Here is a 21692-nt window from a genome sequence, read left to right as displayed (position 1 = left end):
TATCTGTTGCTGTATTATTGGTCAAGAATATGAACCCATTCTAATAACACTCGCTAAAACTGGACAGCTCTACAACACAGGTACCAAGAACACAACAAGAGGCAGATACTTCCTTTCTGAAACTCTGGTTCCTAAAACATTTGACCTTAATGCCTATGAAATAAGTTTAAGACTTACTTCTCCTGGTCCTCTCGATCTTATCAATACTCACAGGGTTTTCTAATTTAGGTCAAAGTTACTCCCATTTGTCAAACCACTCATTTTCCAATCTCATTATTCTGCAGTCTGAAAACATGAAAGATTTACTCCTGTCTATTCCTCTCACATTTACTTCTACACAGTCCCCCTACAAACAGAATCCTTTTTAACACTGAGGTTTAGTGTAATTCCTCACTATAGAAATGATAAAACAAAAAAAGAGTAGTGTTTTCTAGATTTTGGCTACAAGAAAAAAATAAATTTCAGTGTCCCTAGTCTCTTCCTAAAATTCATTTTTATTTAGACTGAAGTCTTATGCATGTGCCAGAATTAAATAAAAACACCAAGCTACTAATACACTAACCCCGTCAAGAACTCACTCAGAGCTCTACTGATTAAGCTAGAATTCCATCTTTGAAATACTACTTTCACAGAGCTAGCTATGGCATGAAATGCTTATTAAAAATGAGCGGATATTCTCATTTATTATAGGAAAATCTAAACAGTAGATGCAAATTTGTCCTGTCACAATCTCCCAATGACTAGATTATTTTATCCAGAGATAATTCAAAAAGTACTCTTAAGCTTCTAGACTTAAAGTTAATTAACATAATTAATTAGGAGTAGGATTTGCTTACATATAATAATAAAGTTTACCCTCTCTTTTATTTTTTATTTATTTATGTCTTTTTTTGCCTTTTCTAGGGCAGCTTCGCAAGGCATATGGAGGTTCCCAGGTTAGCAGGAGCTGTAGCGGCCAACTTACGTCAGAGCCACAGCAACTCGGGATCCGAGCTGCATCTGCAACCTACACCACAGCTCACGGCAACGCCAGATCCTTAACCCACTGAGCAAGGCCAGGGATCAAACCTGCAACCTCATGGTTCCTAGTCAGATTCATTAACCACTGGGCCATTACAGGAACTCCTACCCTCTCGTTTCATAAAAGAGATTGTAAAGTAGTATTGACCAGGTACAACAGTAGAACAGTCTTTTGTGAAGGAGCAATTTCCCCACTATCAAAAAAAAAAATTATTTCTAGAGTTTTTTCTTTAAGTCGGTTTAGAGGGAAATGGCCAATGGTCACAATTATCAAGATATATTGTAGGTGAAAACACTTAACAAATAAATGTGCTTTTTATTTATTCATCAACTTTTGTACCTTTCCAACTAAAATAGACATACAAGTGTAAGACTCATCAACCCTCTAAGGCATAACGTTTACAAAACAAATGCACAGGGGTTCCCGTCCTGGTGCAGTTGTTAACGAATCCTACTAGGAATCATGAGGCTGCTGGTTCGATCCCTGCCCTTGCTCAGTGGGTTAAGGATACGGCGTTGCTGTGAGCTGTGGTGTAGGTTCCAGACTCGGCTCGGATCCTGCGTTGCTGTGGCTCTGGCGTAGGTCGGTGGCTACAGCTCCGATTAGACCCCTAGCCTGGGAACCTCCATATGCCTCGGGAGTGGCCCAAGAAATAGCAAAAAGACAAAAAGACAAAAAAAAAAAAAAAAAAGCACAAGTAGGACCCAGATTTCGGGAAATAAATTCAAATTCAGGGCTCTGACGGATGAAACACACGATTTATTTCCTTCTTGATACTAAAATCCTAGAGCTTTAACATATATTTTCCCACAATTAACATATATTACTTTTATTTAAACTCCCCTTTAAAAAATAAACCACACAACTCTTCACTTAGAAGAGTGCTCCACGTTGTACAAGTATTGACATCATTCACCATTAAGATTATGCTTCCACTCATTCTCACTTCCAACTCTAAATGCTGTTTTGTGTCCCACAACTTCTCTGCTGCACTCTCAAAGATGGAATGAACCTGACTTTCTCTAAACGTTTCATTTCTACATACATGCACGCTTTTAAATTTTTTCATGAAACAAAACTTCTCACTCATCCTCAATATTCTATTTTTTAAAACCTACTTCTAAACTTCACAATAATAAATTTAGAAAAGGGGGAAAGAAGGATGGTTTTATCCACTACAACTTCGTGAGGCCATCGCTTTAGCTACGGAAAAGTCAAGGCTCAGTAAACTACACGTCCCACCATGCTTTGCTGCCTTGTTCAGAGTAGGTCTCTACGGAAACAGAAAAAAAAAAAAAAAAAAAATTCTACAAGTCCCACCTGTTACTTCGTTTCTAAACACCTCCAGCACTTTCAGCTGCAACAGCAAACATAAAACAAGAGCCTCGTGACCTCCGGCCGGATCCGGGAGCCCAGACAAGCAAGGGGCCCGGGGTCAGGCGGCAGATCTGCTACAGCGGGTGGGTTCTACCCAGCGCCAGCGCTCCCCTCTTCTTTCCGGGGCTGGGTGCACGCACAAGCCTTCTCCTATCTGCATCCAATGGGGGCTCTTCAGCCGCAAAAGGGAGAAGAACCGGTTACTGTGCAAGCACAACAGACTTCCCCATGCCGGGGCGGGGGCTACCACGGAGTCGGGGTGAGAGCGTCGCGACCCAGAGAGCAGCTTCAAAACACCAAGAGGATTCGTCGCAGAGCAGGGAGAAGCCACAGCCCCGTGGCGACCCTCTTCCGCTGGCGCCTCCATTCCCACAGGGACCACAAACCCGACACTAACCGCCGCCCTCGCCGCGCGGTTTTTTGCCCCCTCAGTCGAGTGGCAGGACCATTGACCCCCCCACCCCGCGCCGCTTCCCCTGCGACCGGTGGGCGGAGAAGGAACGAAAACCTCCTGGCTTTCCACTCCGCTCCCTCCTCCTTACCGTCTTGGCGGCCTCCGCCCAGGTCCTGCCCTTCTTCCTACGGCCCTTTTCCCTCATGTCGGGTCTTGAACTGACTGGGAGGCTCCCGTGTCCGGGCTCCAGCCGCCCTCCCTGCCTGCTCTGCCCTGCGCTGTTTTTCCCGCGGTGCCGGGAAAGGTGGGAGAAAGGGGAAGTCAGGCCAGAGGAGCACCCAAGCAGAGGAAGCGGCGGCGGTGGTGCGCGGGGTGGGGGTGGGGGGGGGAAATCTATGAAGCGGCCGGTCCTCCTGCTGCCGTTGCCACTGCTACCGCCGCTGCCATATTGGGTCCTTACTGTACAGGCAGCCGCTACGGTCATGTGACCGCTCCCGCGCGGCCGTCACTACTGTACGCAGCCGGCCGCGCGAGCGAGCGCGCGCGCGCTCCCGCCACCTGCGCCGGGCTGCGGAGAGAGCGAGCCAGCAGTGCCCGGCGCCTAGCCACGCCCCCGCCCTTCCGCTCTCCGCCTCTCCTCGCGAGCTTGCGCAAAGGGAAGGACCGACGCTGCGCTGCGTCGGGCGTCCTGCGCTTACGCCTACAGCAAAAACCTGCGGAAGCGGAACTTGATCCGTCCCGGAAGGTTTATTGAGCGGATTCTGACCGCGTTGGGAGGGCGTTACGGTGACTTTATAGACATAATCCTGGGGAGAACCGTGCTCTTCCTTCTAGGAGCAACCCTCCCAAGTATCACTTTCAATGAGCCTCGAAGTTGCGTTTTTTTGTCTATGTTCATTTTCATAAAGGCTCTCTTTTTGAAGGTTTGCAGTAATTCTAGCCTATCTGTTTATGCCATCTGATAGATGAAGCAATTTGAGTTTGAGTGACTTGCTAAACTCACGAGTCTGGAATGCGGTGAAACCAAAAATCAAATTACCGCCTCAGAGTCCTTTCTGTCTCCCCAGAGTGCCTCTCAAACTTAGGTGACCTTTATTTTAAGGCCACCAATAACTACATTCACACTTTTACTTGTGAATGTCTCATCAAGGACACAAATGGTGTCTTTTTTATCTGGGTGAGTTCAGTCCCTGGCACAGTGCCTGTACATATCAGGCGCCCAGTAAATATTTGCTGAATGATTCAGCTGTAGCTGTAGTCAGAAACCATTATTTGTAATGACCTTAACTGCCTCCTGAAAGATACAGAATGTGGCATCTTCCATCGAAATGTCCTTGTCTTGATACTTTGCAAAAAGGGCAGTAATGCCTACTAATCTCCCAAGTCCACCTGCTTCCAGAAGCTGCTTCCGGTCTACTAAATTTACTATGTTCTAAAATAAGACTGAGAGTTGGGCTGCCTCTTGGGAGAAAAGACAGTTGAGAACAATACTTATCTTGGAGTCCAAGGATGCGTTTCAGAAGCTCATGGCCCCTCTAAAATTATGGAAAGTATTTTGTATGTGTTAGTTGTGTATTTTTTGAGAAGAGGATTCATAACATTTCGTCATTTTTTTAAAGGAGTCTTTTACACACGTACACAAGTCTTAAGAGGGCGTCTGAGAGGGCTTCTGGAAACTTCTTTATCTTTCCCCTTCAACCATTGACAGTCAAACAGCCCCATATCAGCAATTGATACGGTCATGTTTTCACCAATTTCTTTAGTGATAGCATGATCCGTAACACTCAAGGGATGTACCGTCTCCCTCTAAAGCCTAGGTCTATAGTCTGTTCAAGAAGCAGCTCTCCATTCCTAGCCATTGCCTGGGACTTGTCATCTAGCCCTGTTGCCTGAGAATTTTACCTCAGCTTGTTTTCAGATCTTGCTAGGACAGATTTTCCCGCTGTCCTTACTTTGCTTTTCTGGAGCTCCATTCCCAGATTTTAATTTCAAGGGTAGGGGTTGTGGTAATGCAGTTCCTACTTGTTAAACTTCAACAGATCTGGATAATTTTGTTGTTATTATTATTAATAATAATGAATTATAATTCCCCAGAGACTATGTTTGTTCTAGTGTGTATTGATTCAATTTGTTATGCCTATTTGCCTCTCTCACATCATTTTCATTCAGTTCTGGATTTCCCTAAATGTTCTACCTCTACTCCCACCCTACTCAAACCCATCCTTCAAAGGATGCCAGATCTTACTTCTTAAAAACCCATCCTCCCCCACAGCGACACTCTCCATAATTCCTAATCAGGCCAAATTTCTTAGCCCTGCTTCTACTTTTGCCTCTTCATTTCATTGATACTACTGATTCGCATATCATATAAAAATCATTGGCCACCAGGTGTCTTTATACTTTGCAAAAAGTGTAGTAATGCCAACCAATCTCCCAAGGGCAGGATCCATGCCCTCCCAGCAAAGCCAGGGATCAAACCTGCATCCTCATGGATTCTAGTCGGATTCGTTTCCACTGTGCCAGGAAGGGAACTCCCATGGTACAAATTTAATCCCTGGCCTGAAAACATCCACGTGCCAAAAAAGAAAAAAAAAATGAAATATATAATCTTTCCAGGGTAAAATAAAGAAACCTCTTTTCCCTACCACCTTACCCTACCAAATTATTTTTCCTTTTTTTTCCCCTCTTCCTTTTTTTTTCAACCTGCTGCACCCCAAGAGAACTCCCCCCATTATTTTTCTCACTGTGGAGACTCAGACTGACTGATCTGTGATCATTTTGCCTCTCAGAGGTTGGGTGGGCCACTTAAACTTTTTAAGCCTCAGTTCTCTCTACTAGGGGTTATTATGAGGTCTGCGTGAAGTAATAGATGTCAAGTGCTTAGAATAGCACCTGGTAGAGTGTAAGCCATCAATTAATGTTAACTATTGTAGTTTATATATTATTATATTTATTATGTAATAAATATATAATATTTTAATTTATAAATTTATTATTATTATAAATTTATTATGTTATTATAATAAATTCTGACCAGAAAAGAGGACAAAAGTAAAACATCTGAACTCTTCTTCCCGCCTGCAAAACTTATAAATAGCTGTTTCCATTTCTCTACTATGCAACAAGATTTAGCTTACTTGGTGACTGGGCCAGGAAGAGGAAAAGACAGCAAAGGAATTGACTGTTGAATGTCTGCTACATACCTGGCAATTTATATGAGGATATGATGATTGAGAAACTTTTCAAGAAATAATGCTTTGAGGGACAATTTCTGCCAACTACTAATATGACCTTGAAATGCTCAGTCCAATTCAATTAAACATATGACTTTCGTATCTTTCAACCATGAGCCAAACACTAAGGACCAGAAATGAGTGCAAGACAGCAAAACAGGGAGGACAAGGACGGCAGCTGTCATGCTCATTAGTATATTTTCAGTGTCTAGAGTGTCACCTTGTAATAGGAGATCTCAATATAATTTTATTAAGTGAAAAAGCAGATGAATGAATAAATGAGCACGACAGAGCCCCTACTCCCAAGTAGCTCATGTTAAAGTAAAAAAAACCTTATAAACAAATTAAATACCACATATTGTCATACATGCCATCATAAACATATATGCACTATCCTAAAGTGACAGAGACCAAAAGGTAATAAATTCCATGGGGACTAGAGCTGGGGAGGATGTCCAGCAAGACTCTGAGGAGGAGAACTTTATTTTATTTTATTTTGCTTTTTAGGGCTGCACCCACGGCATATGGAAGTTCCCAGGCTAGGGGTTGAATCAGAGCTACAGTTGCTGGCCTACGCCAGAGCCACAGCAACGCCAGATCCAAGCCACATCTGCAACCTACACCACAGCTCACAGCTAGGCCAGATCCTTAACCCACTGAGCAAGGCCAGGGACTAAACCCGAGTCCTCGTGGATACTAGTCTGGTTTGTTACCACTGAGTCACTATGGGAACTCCCTCACTAACTTTAATTTGTCACCTATGACTTTGTCACCAACAGAAACCGCAGATATTTTTCATATTATACTACGGAAATAAGTTTATATTTATCATAACTTCACAGCGTCAATATTACTAAACCTGCCACTAGATCATGTTACTTGAGGCATTAGCAATGAACCACCTAGGAGTTCCCATCCTGGGTCAGCTCAGCTCCCACATTGCTGTAGCCGGCAGCTGTTAACTCCGATTCAACCCCTAGCCTGGGAACTTCCATGTGCTGAGGCTGTGGCCTTTAAAAGAAAAAAATCAATGAAGCACCTATATCACTATATCACAAGTTTGTCTCTCTAATAAGCTGATAACTCTTATTTCTATATAAATGTCTTTTTTGTAATCGTATGTATTTTCTTTATTTACACATTGAAAGAGATTCTGAGAAGGGGTCCATAGCCTTCAACAAGTTGCCAAAAGAATCCATGGTAGATGAACAAAAACACAAATGCAAAAACCGGCAGAAGGGTGGTTAGGAACCTCTATTCCAGAGTCAGAGCAAATGAATGAAATCCTGATTTCATCACATAACTGTGTAACTTCAGGCAAATGAAAAAATAATCTTTCTTGGCTTCAGGTTTCTCATGTGGAATATACATATAATATTGATAGTATTGCATACGTTTATTGCAAAGATAAAATACACATGAAGAGCTTAGAATAATGCCAGTGTATAAACATTCATTCACTGATGATATTATAACCCGTCCAAATCTTGGTTGGTTGGATCTGTAGAAAAGCCAACAATCCTTTAAATCCAGCATTCCTCGAGACCCTAGCTTATTCATGACAATTTCCCTGAGTGCTGATGAAGGCAACAGCCACCAAAAGAGTCCTCATTTTCTCTTCTTCCCTTTTGTTTATAAGTCAATTTAAGGATCAATGAAGAGTCAACACAAGGTTTTCATTTTCTGCGGAAAAAAAAAGAACCTAAACAGGCAACTTCCAGAGAATTAAGGCTGATGTATAAACACAGATTTTGTTGATAGACCCCCATAGAAAATATCCTGTTCCGATTTCTCTAAAGCAAAAATCTGGATGCTATTGACAGACGTGAACTAGCTCACTTCATGGGCATGAAGGGAAAACCAGAGCCTGTACTGAACTGTGCTGAACTGCAGGTGGTCAGAGACTCAGAGATGCAGGAAGCAGGAAGGAAGGCGGAGGAATTGGAGGCTCGCCAGGAGCAAGCTGGGAATAGCCAGGCTGTGCTGCTCCTTAGTTACCATGGGCTTTGTCCAGCCAGATGTCCTCAGCATCTCTTTGGTTTTCTGCCTGCAGAATTTGACTATTCATTCTGCCGTTTTCTTAAATTCTATCCACATTCACAAGTACTCCTCAGAGGCCAAATACATGTTTCAATGTTCATCCTAGCAAGAGAGATTTTTTTATTTTTTTTATTTTTATTTTTTCCATAGCTTGGGATACAGTCTGGACTTCAAAAAATGTAGGTTCGAGTCCCAACGTTATTATTTAGTATCTGAGTGAACATAAGCAACTTATTTACATTGTTTCATCTTCTGTTTCCTCATCTACCAAAAATGGGGATCGATCACCCAATGAAAATTCATGTTGGAGTTCCCGTGCTGGCTCAGTGGAAACGACTCCAACTAGTACCCATGAGGATGTGGGCTCAATCCCTGGCCTTGCTTAGTGAATTAAGGATCCAGCATTGCTGTGAGCTGTGGTGTGGGTCGCAGATGCGGCTCAGATGCCGTGTTGCTGTGGCTGTGGCATAGGCCAGCGGCTGCAGCTCAGATTTGACCGCTAGCCTGGGAACTTCTATATGCTGTGGGTGTGGCCCTAAAAAAGCAAAAAAGAAAAGAAAATTCATTTCGAGCCTATTATGTGGCAGGCTCAGATCTGGATGTCCAGAATACAGAAGTAAACCAGATGGGTAAGGCTCTCCTGTCAGGGAACTTTGCTCCAGTGGGGACAGGGGAGAAGGAAATAGACAAGACAATAGCAGATGTTGATAAGTGCCTGGAAGGCAAGAAAACAAATGGATGTGCAAGAGAATGGGAGCATCTTTACATTACAAGGAGAGCCTCTCTGAGAATTTATTGGAGCTGAGAGGGAGATGAGAAAGACAAGAAGGAACTGGCCCAGCAAAGCTGAGGGTGTGGAGCATTTCAATTACAGGGAAGGGGAATTTCAAAGGCCCGAAGGCAGAGGAAAGCGTTGGGTATGTCGGTGGAATATAACGAAGTTCTAGAAGGGAATGAGGTGGAAAGGGAAGTGAAAAGAGGCGGGAGAGGTAGGCAGGACAGAGGCAGGCAGAAGAGGATGTGGGAGATTTGAGGAGAGCAGAGAAAGTGTGGAATAGTTGATTTGGAGAATCCGCGGGTGAACATGCTGGGGAAATGGAGTAGGGTTGCTTGGCAGCGTTGGGCTGCGTGGTCATGAATTTAAACGACAACCAGTTGGCATAGTGATGTTGTTCCGAGGATTAGGTAAAATGAATGGCGGTTTCGGAGACATGGCAGACATTCAAAAATGTGAACTAGCTATCGGCAGGGAAAAGAAGAAGAAAATGAAACAAGTTCATTCATTAATTAATTGATTTGCTTTTTAGGGCCGCACCCTCGACAGGTGGAGGTTCCCAGGCTAGGGGTCAAATCTGAGCTGCAGCTGCCGGCCTATACCACAGCCGCAGCAACTCAGGATCCGAGCCGCATCTGCGACCTACACCACAGCTCACCACAACGCCGGATCGTTAACCCACTGAACGGGGCCAGGGATCGAACCTTCAACCTCATGGAGACTAGTCAGGTTTGTTACTGCTGAGCCATAATGGGAACTCCAAGTTCATTTATTTTTGCCACCATTTGCAATTCAAAGGAGCAGCAGTAATACACCATGCATTCTGATCTTTGGTTTAAGACTAAGGTTTTCTTCCTTTCTCTCTCTCTTTTTTTTTTGTGTGTGTGCTTGTTAGGGCCACACTGGCAGCATATGGAGGTTCCTAGGCTATGGGCCAAATCAGAGCTGTACCACAGCCACAGCAATGCAGAATCTGAGCTGCATCTGTGACCTACACCACAGCTTCCAGCAACGCTGGATCCTACACCCACTGAGCGGGGCCAGGGATCGAACTCGAGTTCTCATGGATGCTAATCAGGTTCTCTAACCACTGAGCCACGACGGGAACTCCTAAGGTTTTCTTCTAAAATGAGTTTTATTGCACCGGTATAGTTTAAATCTATACACACACATATATATATTTTTTAAACTGACAACTGTGATGATTTTTTATTTTTATTTATTTATTTATTTTGCTTTTTGCTTTTCAGGGCCGCACCTGAGGCATATAGAGGTTCCCAGGCTAGGGGTCGAATCGAGCTACAGCTGCCGGTCTATGCCACAGCCACAGCAACGTGGGATCTGAGCCGTGTCTGCGACCCACACCACAGCTCACAGCAACACTGGATCCTTAAACCACTTATCGAGGCCAGGGATCAAACCCATAACCTCATGATTCCCAGTCGAATTCATTCCTGACTCCGACGGGAACTGCTAAACCTGTATGTTTTTGAATACCTAGTAGAAAATGCTGTATGTTTTGCTCTTGTGGTCCTAATAAGCTGGAAGTAAATTTCTTTGGTCAGTCTCTTGTAGAAGCACTTCCTTAAATTTCAAATACAGGAAGATAGCTTGTCTTAGTCTATACAGAAAATTTGCTTCTATCTTTTTAAGTGTTCAGACACACCCAAAAGATTTCTTCTGGTGACTTTCCAAAAATGCTTTGAAGTATTAACACACCCACATCTGGTACTCTGTAGTCTAGGATATCACATCTATCACAACTATATATATAGTTAAATATAAGAATATCATCTCTATTGCAATGCAAAAATGGTGGAAATAACTCCTGAGATTTCCTCCTATAATTTCATTTTGCCAAGATCTTGTTTGAAAAATCCTTAAAAACAAAAAAACCAAAAAACTTGAGTTCCTGTTGTGGTGCAGCAGAAAGGAATCCAACTAGGAACCATGAGGTTGCGGGTTCGATCCCTGGCCTCGCTCAGTGGGTTAAGGATCCAGCGTTGCCCTGAGCTGTGGTGTAGGTCGCAGATGCAGCTTGGATCTGGTGTAGGCTGTTGCCATAACTCTGGCGTAAGGCAGCGGCAACAGCTCCAATTAGACCCCTAGCCTAGGAACCTCCATGTCCGTGGGTGTGGCCTTAAAAATACAAAAGACAAAACAAAAAACAAAGAAACAAACTTCCTAAGGTTTAGAGGTCCTGATACAGGAAAGCACCAATACTGATATGGGACAAAGCAGAAATGCTGAATGAACTCAGCTGGAACAGGACAGGACCTGGAGTTGCTGGGAACCTCAGAGGCAGCAGCTGGAAAACAGGTAGGTGTTGCATGGGAAGAATGACATTTGGATGGTAGGAGGAAGTGAGCAGCCCAGCAGGGGGTTATTAAGTGAGCTCACTTAGAGAGCCCGGGAGAGGCCTCTGAGAGCAAGCACAAGGTGGGACTGCAGGCATGGGGTCTGCAGCAGGCTGTGGGAGCTCCAGCTCTTACACAGAGTCAGAGAAGTTGAAAAGAACAAGGTGGGCCCCCAATCTCAGGCTTTGAGAAGCTCCAGCTGTACATTTGGCAAATTCTTCCCCTAGCTGCTGGTGTCTCCCAGAGGCACCATACCCTCTCATGTTCTCGGTTCCTCAAAGAACCCTCCTTCTCTCCACCCGACACCCCCACTCCACATAATGGCTACAAGTTGGGGAGAGAAGAGATTCTGAGGTTGTGATAAACATGCTGGTTTCCGTCATAACCACCCAACACTCAGTGTTCCTATAGCTGCTGACCCTTCCTTCCCGCACATATGTGAGAGTTTTCCCCCATTCCTGGAGCATACTTGACTCAGAAGCAGGCAAGACCAGAAAAGCCAGGGTCTTTTTTTTTTTTTTTTTTTTTGCTTTTTAGGGCCGCACCCCCAGTGTATGAAGGTTCCCAGGCTGGGGATCGAATCAGAGCTACAGCCTCCGGCCTACGCCAGAGCCACAGCCTGCGTTGTATCTGCGTCTGTGTCTGCGGCCTACACCACAGCTCACGGCAACACTGGATCCTCAACCCACTGAGCGAGGCCAGAGATCGAATCCGAAACCTCACGGTTCCCAGTCAGATTTGTTTCCACCACACCACCATGGGAACTCCCAAAAGCCAGGGTCTTAATGCCCCTGGGAGCGACCATCAAAAAATGAGCGACCTGGAGTTCCCGTCGTGGCGCAGTGGTTAACGAATCCGACTAGGAACCATGAAGTGGCGGGTTCGGTCCCTGCCCTTGCTCAGTGGGTTAAGGATCCGGCGTTGCCGTGAGCTGTGGTGTAGGTTGCAGACGCGGCTCGGATCCCGCGTTGCTGTGGCTCTGGCATAGGCTGGTGGCTACAGCTCTGATTCGACCCCCCTAGCCTGGGAACCTCCATATGCCGCAGGAGCGGCCCAAGAAATAGCAACAACAACAACAACAAAAAGACAAAAGACAAAAAAAAAAAAAAAAATGAGCGACTAGAGTTGGTGTAGAAATACATATTTCAGAGAGTTCCAGTCGTGGCTTAGCGGAAATGAATCCAACTAGGAATCATGAAGTTGTAGGTTCGATCCCTGACCTGGCTCAGTGGGTTAAGCATCTGGCATTGCCATGAGCTGTGGTAGGGGTCACAGATGCGGTTTGGATCCGGTGTTGCTATGGCTGTGGTAGGCTGGCAGCTGTAGTTCCGATTCAACCCCTAGCCTGGGAACCTCCATATGCCATAAGTGTAGCCCTGAAAAGCCAAAAAAAAAAAAAAAAAAAAGAAAGAAAGAAATACATATTTCAGTTACCTATTGCTATGTAATAAACCTCCCCAAAACCAGTGGTTTAAGACAACAATGGTTTGTTATTTCTTTTTTTTTTTTTTTTTTTTTTTTTTTGTCTTTTTGCCTTTTGTTGTTGTTGTTGTTGCTATTTCTTGGGCCGCTCCCACGGCATATGGAGGTTCCCAGGCTAGGAGTTGAACGGAGCTGTAGCCACCGGCCTACGCCAGAGCCACAGCAACGCGGGATCCGAGCCGCGTCTGCAACCTACACCACAGCTCACGGCAACGCCGGATCCTTAACCCACTGAGCAAGGGCAGGGACCGAACCCGCAACCTCATGGTTCCTAGTCGGATTCGTTAACCACTGCGCCACGATGGGAACTCCTGGTTTGTTATTTCTCATGATTCTCTGCTTAGGCTGAGTGGTTCCTCTTCTGATCTTACCTGGGCTCACTCATGTAGCTGCATTCAACTGCAGACTTAGCTGGGCTGAAAGGTCCAAGTTGATGTTACTTACATGCCTTGCAGTTGGCATTGGCAGTCTGGGACACTTTGTTATTCCTGCACCTGGCTTCTTTTCTTTTCCTAGGCTAGACTACCCTCCTGGTCCAGTGGCGCTCTCTGTATATCAAGAGGGCAAAAACAAAAGCCATAAGGCATCTCAAGGCCTAGGCTCTGAAGCCAGCACAGTATCACTTTGGCCGTTTTATTGGTCACAGCAAGTCACAAGATCATCCCAGATTCAAAGGGCAATGGCTGAATAGACCATGGTGTTCCCAGGAACAAGATAGCTGGGTAAACAATGAGGCTATTGCTTAACTTATATAATCAAAAAAAGACCAAGCATGAAGGTGGCAGATGCACAGACAACACCCTTGGGTGAGCCACCTCCCACCATGAGTCATACTTCTGCTTAATCCCTTGTCCTTGAGAACCTATGGTCTGCTTCTAGCCAATAGAGTGTGGCAAAAGTGATGGGATAGTCACTTCCTTAATTAGGTTACATTGTAAAAGACTTAGCCAAGTGGACTGAGATCCTCTTGCTGGCCTTGAAGAAGCAAGCTGCAAAAAGGTGAACTTTTCCTGGCTCAACAGGTAACCAGGTGAGTGTTTTCCTGGCTCAACAGGTAACCAACCAGACTAGGATCCATGAGGGTGTGGGTTCAATTCCTGGCCTTAATCAGTGGCCTAAAGGATCTAGCATTGTGGTGAGCTGCGGTGTAGGTGGCAGACGAGGCTCGGATTAAGTGGAGGATCTAGCTAAGCCATGCATTGACTTCTGACCCAGGAAAATGGTAAGATAAAAACATAAGCTTGTTTCAAGCCTCGGAGTTTGTGGTGGTTTGTCACGCAGCGATATAAAACTAATGCGAGTGAGTGGAAAGCTGAGGTCAGCTGCTATGATCCAGACCGCTGTGATCGAGGCCAGCTCTCACACCTGGAACCTAGGGTCATTTACCAGAATGACTGAGCAATGGGGCAAAGGGAATATCCAGATCTTTCAAGAGCTCTGAGTTGCTGATACACCTGCCTGGCTCCCTATTGGAGCAGCTACTGGATTGGAACACTTGGTTCTCAGGGATGGAGGCAAGTACCTGAGACCAGCAAAAATGTTGACTGTGGGTGAGGAGGATCCGGAAATGGAAGAACAGGACAGCCACAGGATCAGTTCAGTATAGGAACTGAGGCTTCATTAAATAATTTTTCTTATTGAGCTATACTTGGCATATCACATTGTGTACTGTTTGAGGTGTACAACGTGTTGGGTCAATATATTTGTATTTTACACTACGCCTACTGCAGTAGTGTCAGGTAACACCTTCTTCAACACCTTCATCGTGTCATATAATTATCACTTCTTTTTTTTTTTTGGTCTTTTTAGGGCTGCACCTGCAGCATGTGGAGGTTCCCAGGCTAGGGGTCAAATCAGAGATGACGCTGCCAGCCTACACCACAGCCACAGCAACACCAGATCTGAGCCGCATCTGCGACCCACACCACAGCTCATGGTACCACCAGATCCTTAACCCACTGATCGAGGCCAGGGAGGGAACCCGCATCCTCATGGATCATTGTCAGGGTCTTTACTGCTGAGCCCCAACAGGAACTCTACTTCTTTTTTGTAATAAGAACAATTAAGATCTAGTCTGTTAGTAAGTTTGGAGTTTATAATACAGTATTGTTGACTATGTGGAAAGTAACATAGGTCTTTTCTATCAAAGGAAATCTTGGTGACTCCATTTTGCTCCAGCTCCAGCTCCGGCTTCTGCTGAATCAACCCTATGACCCCCTTCCTCTCTACCTCTTCCCAGCAACAATTTGTTTCAATGAGCCAACCGGGAAGAATGTGCGCCCTGCCCTGACCAACGGGAAGGGGACAGGTACATCACCTGCGTTAGGCATAAATAGGGGAGGGTCCTTTGTTTGGTGCGCACGCTTTTTGGAGCACCTGAGCCCTTCTGCAGAAGTAAAGAGCCTTGTCGAGATTTCTCCTTGTCCACGTGTCTCACTTTCCGACACTGACGACCCGAGCCAGAGTTATCGTAATTTCCAACAACTATAATCACTATGTTGGGCAGAACGTATTTATCCACTAGTTGCAATGGAATAGCTGTTTTACCCAGTTTTATTGAGATATAACTGACCTAGCACACTGGAAGTTTAAGGTGTGCAACATCGTGAGCTGCCTTACATTCATCACGAAATGATTACAATAGGTTTAATGAACATCCTCATCTCTGAAATACCTGTTTGCACAGATAGTTCCAGATTTCATTCCACAAAATCTAAACAATTTAGATTTCTTTTTTTTTTTTTTTTTTCTTTTTTGCCTTTTCTAGGGCTGCTCCCGAGGCATATGGAGGTTCCCAGGTTCGAGGTCGAATCAGAGCTGTGGCCACTGGCCTACGCCAGAGCCATAGCAATGTGGGATCCGAGCCATGTCTGCAACCTACACCACAGCCCACGGCAATGCCGGATCCTCAGCCCACTGAGCAAGGCCAGGGATCGAACCCGCAACCTCACGGTTCCTAGTCCGATTCGTTAACTGCTGTGCCACAATGGGAACTCCCAAAACAATTTAGATTTCTAGCATCATAATCTGAAAATACTCATTCCATATCCCTAAATCACCCTTTGTGGCTGGCATTTTTTTAAAATGTTGTATCATTTTGATAGATGGCTCACATCTGTCAATTAATTTCATTTTAGATATTGCTGCTGACCACCACTTTAAAGTGCCAAGAACAAAATCGACTTAACTTGGGATACAAGTAGACCAGGCTGGAAAAAGGTGTGATGCCTGCCTTTCTCCTTGGCCTATTCCCTTGACCTAGACCTCCCCTCAATCTGATGGCTTTTTCTTGCTGGTACCTGCAAGCCTGTGCCCAAGGGCTTCCTCTGGGCATAGGTGTGTATAGGTCAAATCCAACCTGGAGCTGCCGGCATATACCACAGCCACAGCAATGCGGGATCCAAGCGGAATCTGCGTTCCACCCCACAGTTCACCGCAACGCCGGATCCTTAACCCATTGAGCAAGGCCAGGGATCGAATCCGCATCCTCATGGAAACTAGTCGCATTTGTTACCGCTGAGCCATAATGGGAAGTCCCATAGGAGGCAGACTGTGACTGCCAGGGGTGTGAATGTACTCAGCTCTCAAGCAATAACTGGAAAGGAGTTGGTGTATGAATACCCCAGCTTCTTTGCTTCCCTGGGGGACAGCTCTGAATTGAGTTCTGCGCAATCACCTGGAGGACTTCCTTGGAGGACCCTTTCGAGGCCCCCATGGGACTGAGCTCAGCTGAGAGCTTAACTCCTCTGCCTCTATTTCCTGGCTTCCTCTCTCCTCTATTTCCTTCCTCACTCCCTGACTGGCGCTTCCTGAGATCAACTCTCGAGAGACTATCACACTTCTGTTCTAGTCTCAGAGTCGGTTTTTGAAAGCCTCACCCTAAGACAGGTTTGGGAAACATGGCCCGTTTCAGAATCTTGGGAGGGGGACGCCTAAAGCTGAAAACTCTGCGCAGTGAGAATGCCTGCTCCGCAGCAAAGCATGACAACACGCGCCCATCTCATAAACATAATGCTAAGTGAAAGAAACCAGGCCCAGAAGAGTACATACTGTCTAATTCCATCTCTAAATGTGCCACAGCACACTACAGGAGCTGATGCTATCAGGGATCAGGATAGTGGTTATCCTTGGGGGGTGGGGAGTGACTGGCAGGCAGGATGAGGCAGGGGTGGTGGGGGAGGGTTTCTGGAGATCTGGAATCATTTGTTCCTCAGGCATGTCTTGTGGAAATTCATCAGGAAGCATGCTCGAGGTTTTTATTAGTTTCTCTCTGTATGTAATTTTTTAAAAGGTTTTGAAAAATCCAAGGTCTAAATCAAATATACTTTATTTATTTATTTATTTATTTATTTATTTTTTGGTCTTTTTGCCATTTCTTGGGCTGCTCCCGTGGCATGTGGAGGTTCCCAGGCTAGGAGTCGAATCGGAGTTGTAGCTGCAGGCCTACACCAGAGCCACAGCAACTCAGGATCCGAGCCTCATCTGCAACCTGCACCACAGCTCACGGCAATGCCGGATCCTTAACCCACTGAGCAAGGCCAGGGATGGAACCTGCAACCTCATGGTTCCTAGTCAGATTCGTTATCCACTGAGCCACGATGGGAACTCCAAATGTACTTTAATTAAAAAAAAAAAAAAAAATCTGAGGAGTTCCCGTTGTGGGAATGGGTAAAGAACCCGACTAGTATCCATGAGGATGTGGGTTTGATCCCTGGCCCCACTCAGTGGGTTAAGGATCTGGGGCGGTGCTGCAAGCTGCAGCATAGAGTGCAGACACAGCTCAGATCTGGCGTTGCTGTGGTTGTGTCGTAGGCCAGCAACTGTGGCTCCCAAGGCAGCCCCTAGCCTGGGAACTTCCATATGCCTCAGTGTAGCCCTAAAAAGGAAAAAAAGAAATCCGAGGTGAGCCAGGTCTCAGCACCAAAGTGGTGCCCTCCAGGAGAGCTTGCTTGTATTTCCTAGGGCCTCTGCCACCTGTGTCCTGGCCCCCACAGTGAGTCACAACCGATCCCCACCTTCCTAGGGGACCCTCCAAGACCTGCATTTTGCCTTGGGAAGAAGAGGGCCCTCTCAAGGGGGTCGCTGAAAGATGCTGGTTAATGAAAGCTTCACCATCCATAGCTGCACCTGCTGGGACAATTAAGCCTCCTTGGTCTCCTTGGCAAAAGAAAGGACAACTGCAGTGTCGTACACGTACTTCAACCTCCCAAGAAATGACACATCGATTCTTCCCAAAGTCTATTGTCTAGAACTAGCAAATGTCTCTGTTGAGCTGCAAAGGGCAGTCCTATGTGGGGGAAGCAGATGGAATGTTTGAGCACTAATATATTTGCGAAATATGCTATATCCATTTTTTTGGGTCATATCCTCGGCATATGAAAGTTCCCGGTCCAGGAATGGACTCCATGCCACAGCCGCTATTTGAGCCCCTGCAGTGACAACACCAGATCCTTGAGCCTCTGCACCACAAGAGAACTCTGCTATATCAACTTTTGACCAAAAAAAAAAAATCGACCTGAAAAAAATCCTGGAGTTCCCTGGTGACTCAGCAGTTAAGGAGGCTTGCTGTGGCTTGGGTCACTGCTATGGCACAGGTTCAATTCCACTGCTGTGGGTGCTGCCAAAAAAACAAAAAAACAAAAAAATCCTATTCTATTTCTGTAATATAGATGGTTAAAAATGGCTTCTAATAATTTTATCTACAAAATAGCCCAAAGTATAAAATAAATTTCATGAGTCTATACTGACATAGATAAATGATTAAAAAAAGAAATAAATGGGGGAGAAGAGACAAATTTCCCATGCAGAAGAATTTCAAATAATATACGTAGGTGATAGTCTACCCTCAAGGAGAGGGAACTCTCCACCTTAAGAGGGAGGCATATAGAGAATTCCTTCCGAAGAGCACAGTGGAAAGAAGATAAAAAAAGAGTAACTTCAGGAGTTCCCGCTGTGGTGCAACAGGATCGGTGGCATCTCTGCAGCACCAGCATGCAGGTTTAATCCCTGCCTGGCACAGTGGATGAAAGGATCTGATGTCTTCGAAGGTGACAACGGCAGCTCAGATCTGACCCCTGGCCCAGGAACTCCATGTGCCTCAGGGCAGCCAAAAGAAAAGAAAAGAAAAGAAAAAAGAATAACTTCACAGTGGATAAGCGCTACTTTAGCCACGTTTTCAAGGTCAAATAAACAGTAATAAGTCATGCTAATAGTAGGTACCTTAATACGATGTGATGAAAATGACATGAGGACACCACCAAGCAAAGCCCAGTGGAGGTACCATTCTACAAAACACCCGACCAGTCATCCTGTCAATATCGTCGAAAACAAGGTAAGTCTGAGAAACTATGGCAGCCAAAGGGAATCTGAGGAGATGCACTGACAAACGCTATGTGGTATTCTGGATGGGATCCTGGAGCAGAAGGGCATTAGGCAAAATCTAAGGATATCTGAATAAAGTACAGGCTCTAACTAATAATAACATATTGTTATTTCTTCATAAATTCCAATGAATATATGATATTAATGTAAGATGTTAATAGTAGTATAGAATATATGGGAACTCTCTGAATTATCTTAACAGTTTTTCTGTAATCTCAAACCCTTCCCCCCAAAAAAATAAAATAAAATAAAATAAAATAAAATAAAATAAAATAAAACTCTTCCAAAAAATAAGGTTTACTTATTTTTTGGCCACCCCTGCAGCACGTGGAAAGTCTCAGGCCAGGGGTGGGACTTGAGCTGCAGCAGTGACAATAAGCCATAGCAGTAACAATGAGCCACAGCAGTGACAACACCAAATCCTTAACTGCTGGGCCACCAGGGCATTCCTTAAGGTTAATTATTTAATTAATTAATTTATTTATTAGGGCCGTACCTGCAGCATATGGAAGTTCCCAGGCGAGGGGTTGAATTGGAGCTGCAACCACCAGCCTATGCCGCAGCCACAGCAATGCAGGATCCCAGTCACTCCTGCAACCTAACCTACACCACAGCTCATGGCAACACTGGATCCTTTAACCCACTGAGTGAGGCCAGGGATCGAACCTGTGTCCTCACGGTTACTAGTCAGCCATTTCTCTTTTTTTTTTTTTTTTTTTTTTGCCTTTTTAGGGCTGCACCTGTAGCATATAGAAGTTCCCAGGCTAGGGGTCCTTAAGTTACGAATCAGGTTCGTGACGGTTGACCCACAGCAGGAACTCCTGAGAGTTAAAAAATTTGAATTCTCCTGAGAAACAAAAACCAAGCAGGAGGCATAACTCTCCCAGACTTCAAGAAATACTACAAAGCCACAGTCATCAAAACAGTGTGGTACTGGTACCAAAACAGACAGACAGACCAATGGAACAGAATAGAGAATCCGGAAATAAACCCTGACACCTATGGTCAATTAATCTTTGACAAGGGAGGCAAGAACATAAAATGGGAAAAAGAAAGTCTATTCAGCAAGCATTGCTGGGAAACCTGGACAGCTGCATGCAAAGCAATGAAACTAGAACACACCCTCACACCATGCACAAAAATAAACTCCAAATGGCTGAAAGACTTAAATATACGACAGGACACCATCAAACGCCTAGAAGAAAACATAGGCAAAACACTCTCTGACATCAACATCATGAATATTTTCTCAGGTCAGTCTCCCAAAGCAATCGAAATAAGAGCAAAAATAAACCCATGGGACCTCATCAAACTGAAAAGCTTCTGCACAGCAAAGGAAATCAAAAAGAAAACAAAAAGACAACTTACAGAATGGGAGAAAATAGTTTCAAACGATGCAACTGACAAGGGCTTAATCTCTAGAACATATAAGCAACTTATACAACTCAACAGCAAAAAAACCAATCAATCAATGGAAAAATGGGCAAAAGACCTAAATAGACATTTCTCCAAAGAAGATGTACAGATGGCCAACAAACACATGAAAAAATGCTCAACATCGCTGATTATAAGAGAAATGCAAATCAAAACTACCATGAGATATCACCTCACACCAGTCAGAATGGCCATCATTAATAAATCGACAAATAACAAGTGCTGGAGGGGGTGTGGAGAAAAGGGAACCCTCCTGCACTGCTGGTGGGAATGGAAACTGGTACAGCCACTATGGAGAACAGTTTGGAGATACCTTAGAAAGCTATACATAGAACTTCCATATGACCCTGCAATCCCACTCTTGGGCATCTATCTGGACAAAACTCTACTTAAAAGAGACACATCACCCACATGTTCATGGCAGCACTATTCACAATAGCCAGGACATGGAAACAACCCAAATGTCCATCGACAGATGATTGGATTTGGAAGATGTGGTATATATACACAATGGAATACTACTCAGCCATAAAAAAGAATGACATAATGCCATTTGCAGCAACATGGATGGAACTAGAGACTCTCATACTGAGTGAAATGAGCCAGAAAGACAAAGACAAATAGCATATGATATCACTTATAACTGGAATCTAATACCCAGCACAAATGAACATCTCCTCAGAAAAGAAAATCATGGACTTGGAGAAGAGACTTGTGGCTGCCTGATGGGAGGGGGAGGGAGTGGGAGGGATCGGGAGCTTGGGTTTATCAGACACAACTTAGAATAGATTTACAAGGAGATCCTGCTGAATAGCATTGAGAACTTTGTCTAGATACTCATATTGCAACAGAACAAAGGGTGGGGGAAAAAATGTAATTGTAATGTATACATGTAAGGATAACTTGATCCCCTTGCTGTACAGTGGGAAAAAAAAAAAAAGAATCTGGTGTTGCCCCAAGCTGCAGTGTAGGTCTTGGATGCAGTTCAGATCTGGCGTGGCTGTGGCTGTGGTGTAGGTGGGCAGCTGCAGCTTTAGTTCAACCCCTAGCCTGGGAACCTCCATATGCTACGGGTATGGCCCCAAAAAGAAAAAAAACAAAAAAACAAAAAGCATAGCACTCACCATTTCTGAAGGTGTTTTTTTTTTGTTTTTTTTGTTTTTTTTTTAAGGATGTCACTGTATTTATTCTCCTACAG

General features: G+C 44.7%; 2 protein-coding genes across 2 annotated transcripts in view; one reads left to right on the top strand and one right to left on the bottom strand.

The window, feature by feature from the left end:
• The window catches only part of ASXL2 (ASXL transcriptional regulator 2), a 136172-nt gene extending 132894 nt beyond the window's left edge, over window positions 1-3278 (bottom strand). Inside the window, exon 1 of the mRNA XM_003125333.7 lies at window positions 2941-3278. Coding sequence (XP_003125381.6) covers window positions 2941-3276 — 336 coding nt within the window. The 5' untranslated portion in view covers window positions 3277-3278. The remainder of the gene's footprint in view (window positions 1-2940) is intronic.
• HADHB (hydroxyacyl-CoA dehydrogenase trifunctional multienzyme complex subunit beta) overlaps window positions 1-21692 on the top strand; it is a 602797-nt gene that overhangs the window by 268055 nt on the left and 313050 nt on the right. The window lies entirely within an intron of this gene.

The sequence above is a fragment of the Sus scrofa genome, chromosome 3 (genome assembly GCF_054392235.1).
Source record: "Sus scrofa isolate SSC_HxYL_T2T_F1_AM1 chromosome 3, Sscrofa_HxYL_maternal_Yorkshire_Landrace_v2.0, whole genome shotgun sequence".
In the NCBI taxonomy this organism is placed as follows: Eukaryota; Metazoa; Chordata; class Mammalia; order Artiodactyla; family Suidae; genus Sus; species Sus scrofa.
Note: the sequence above shows the minus strand (reverse complement) of the source record. Positions and strands in the feature narration are given on the sequence as shown.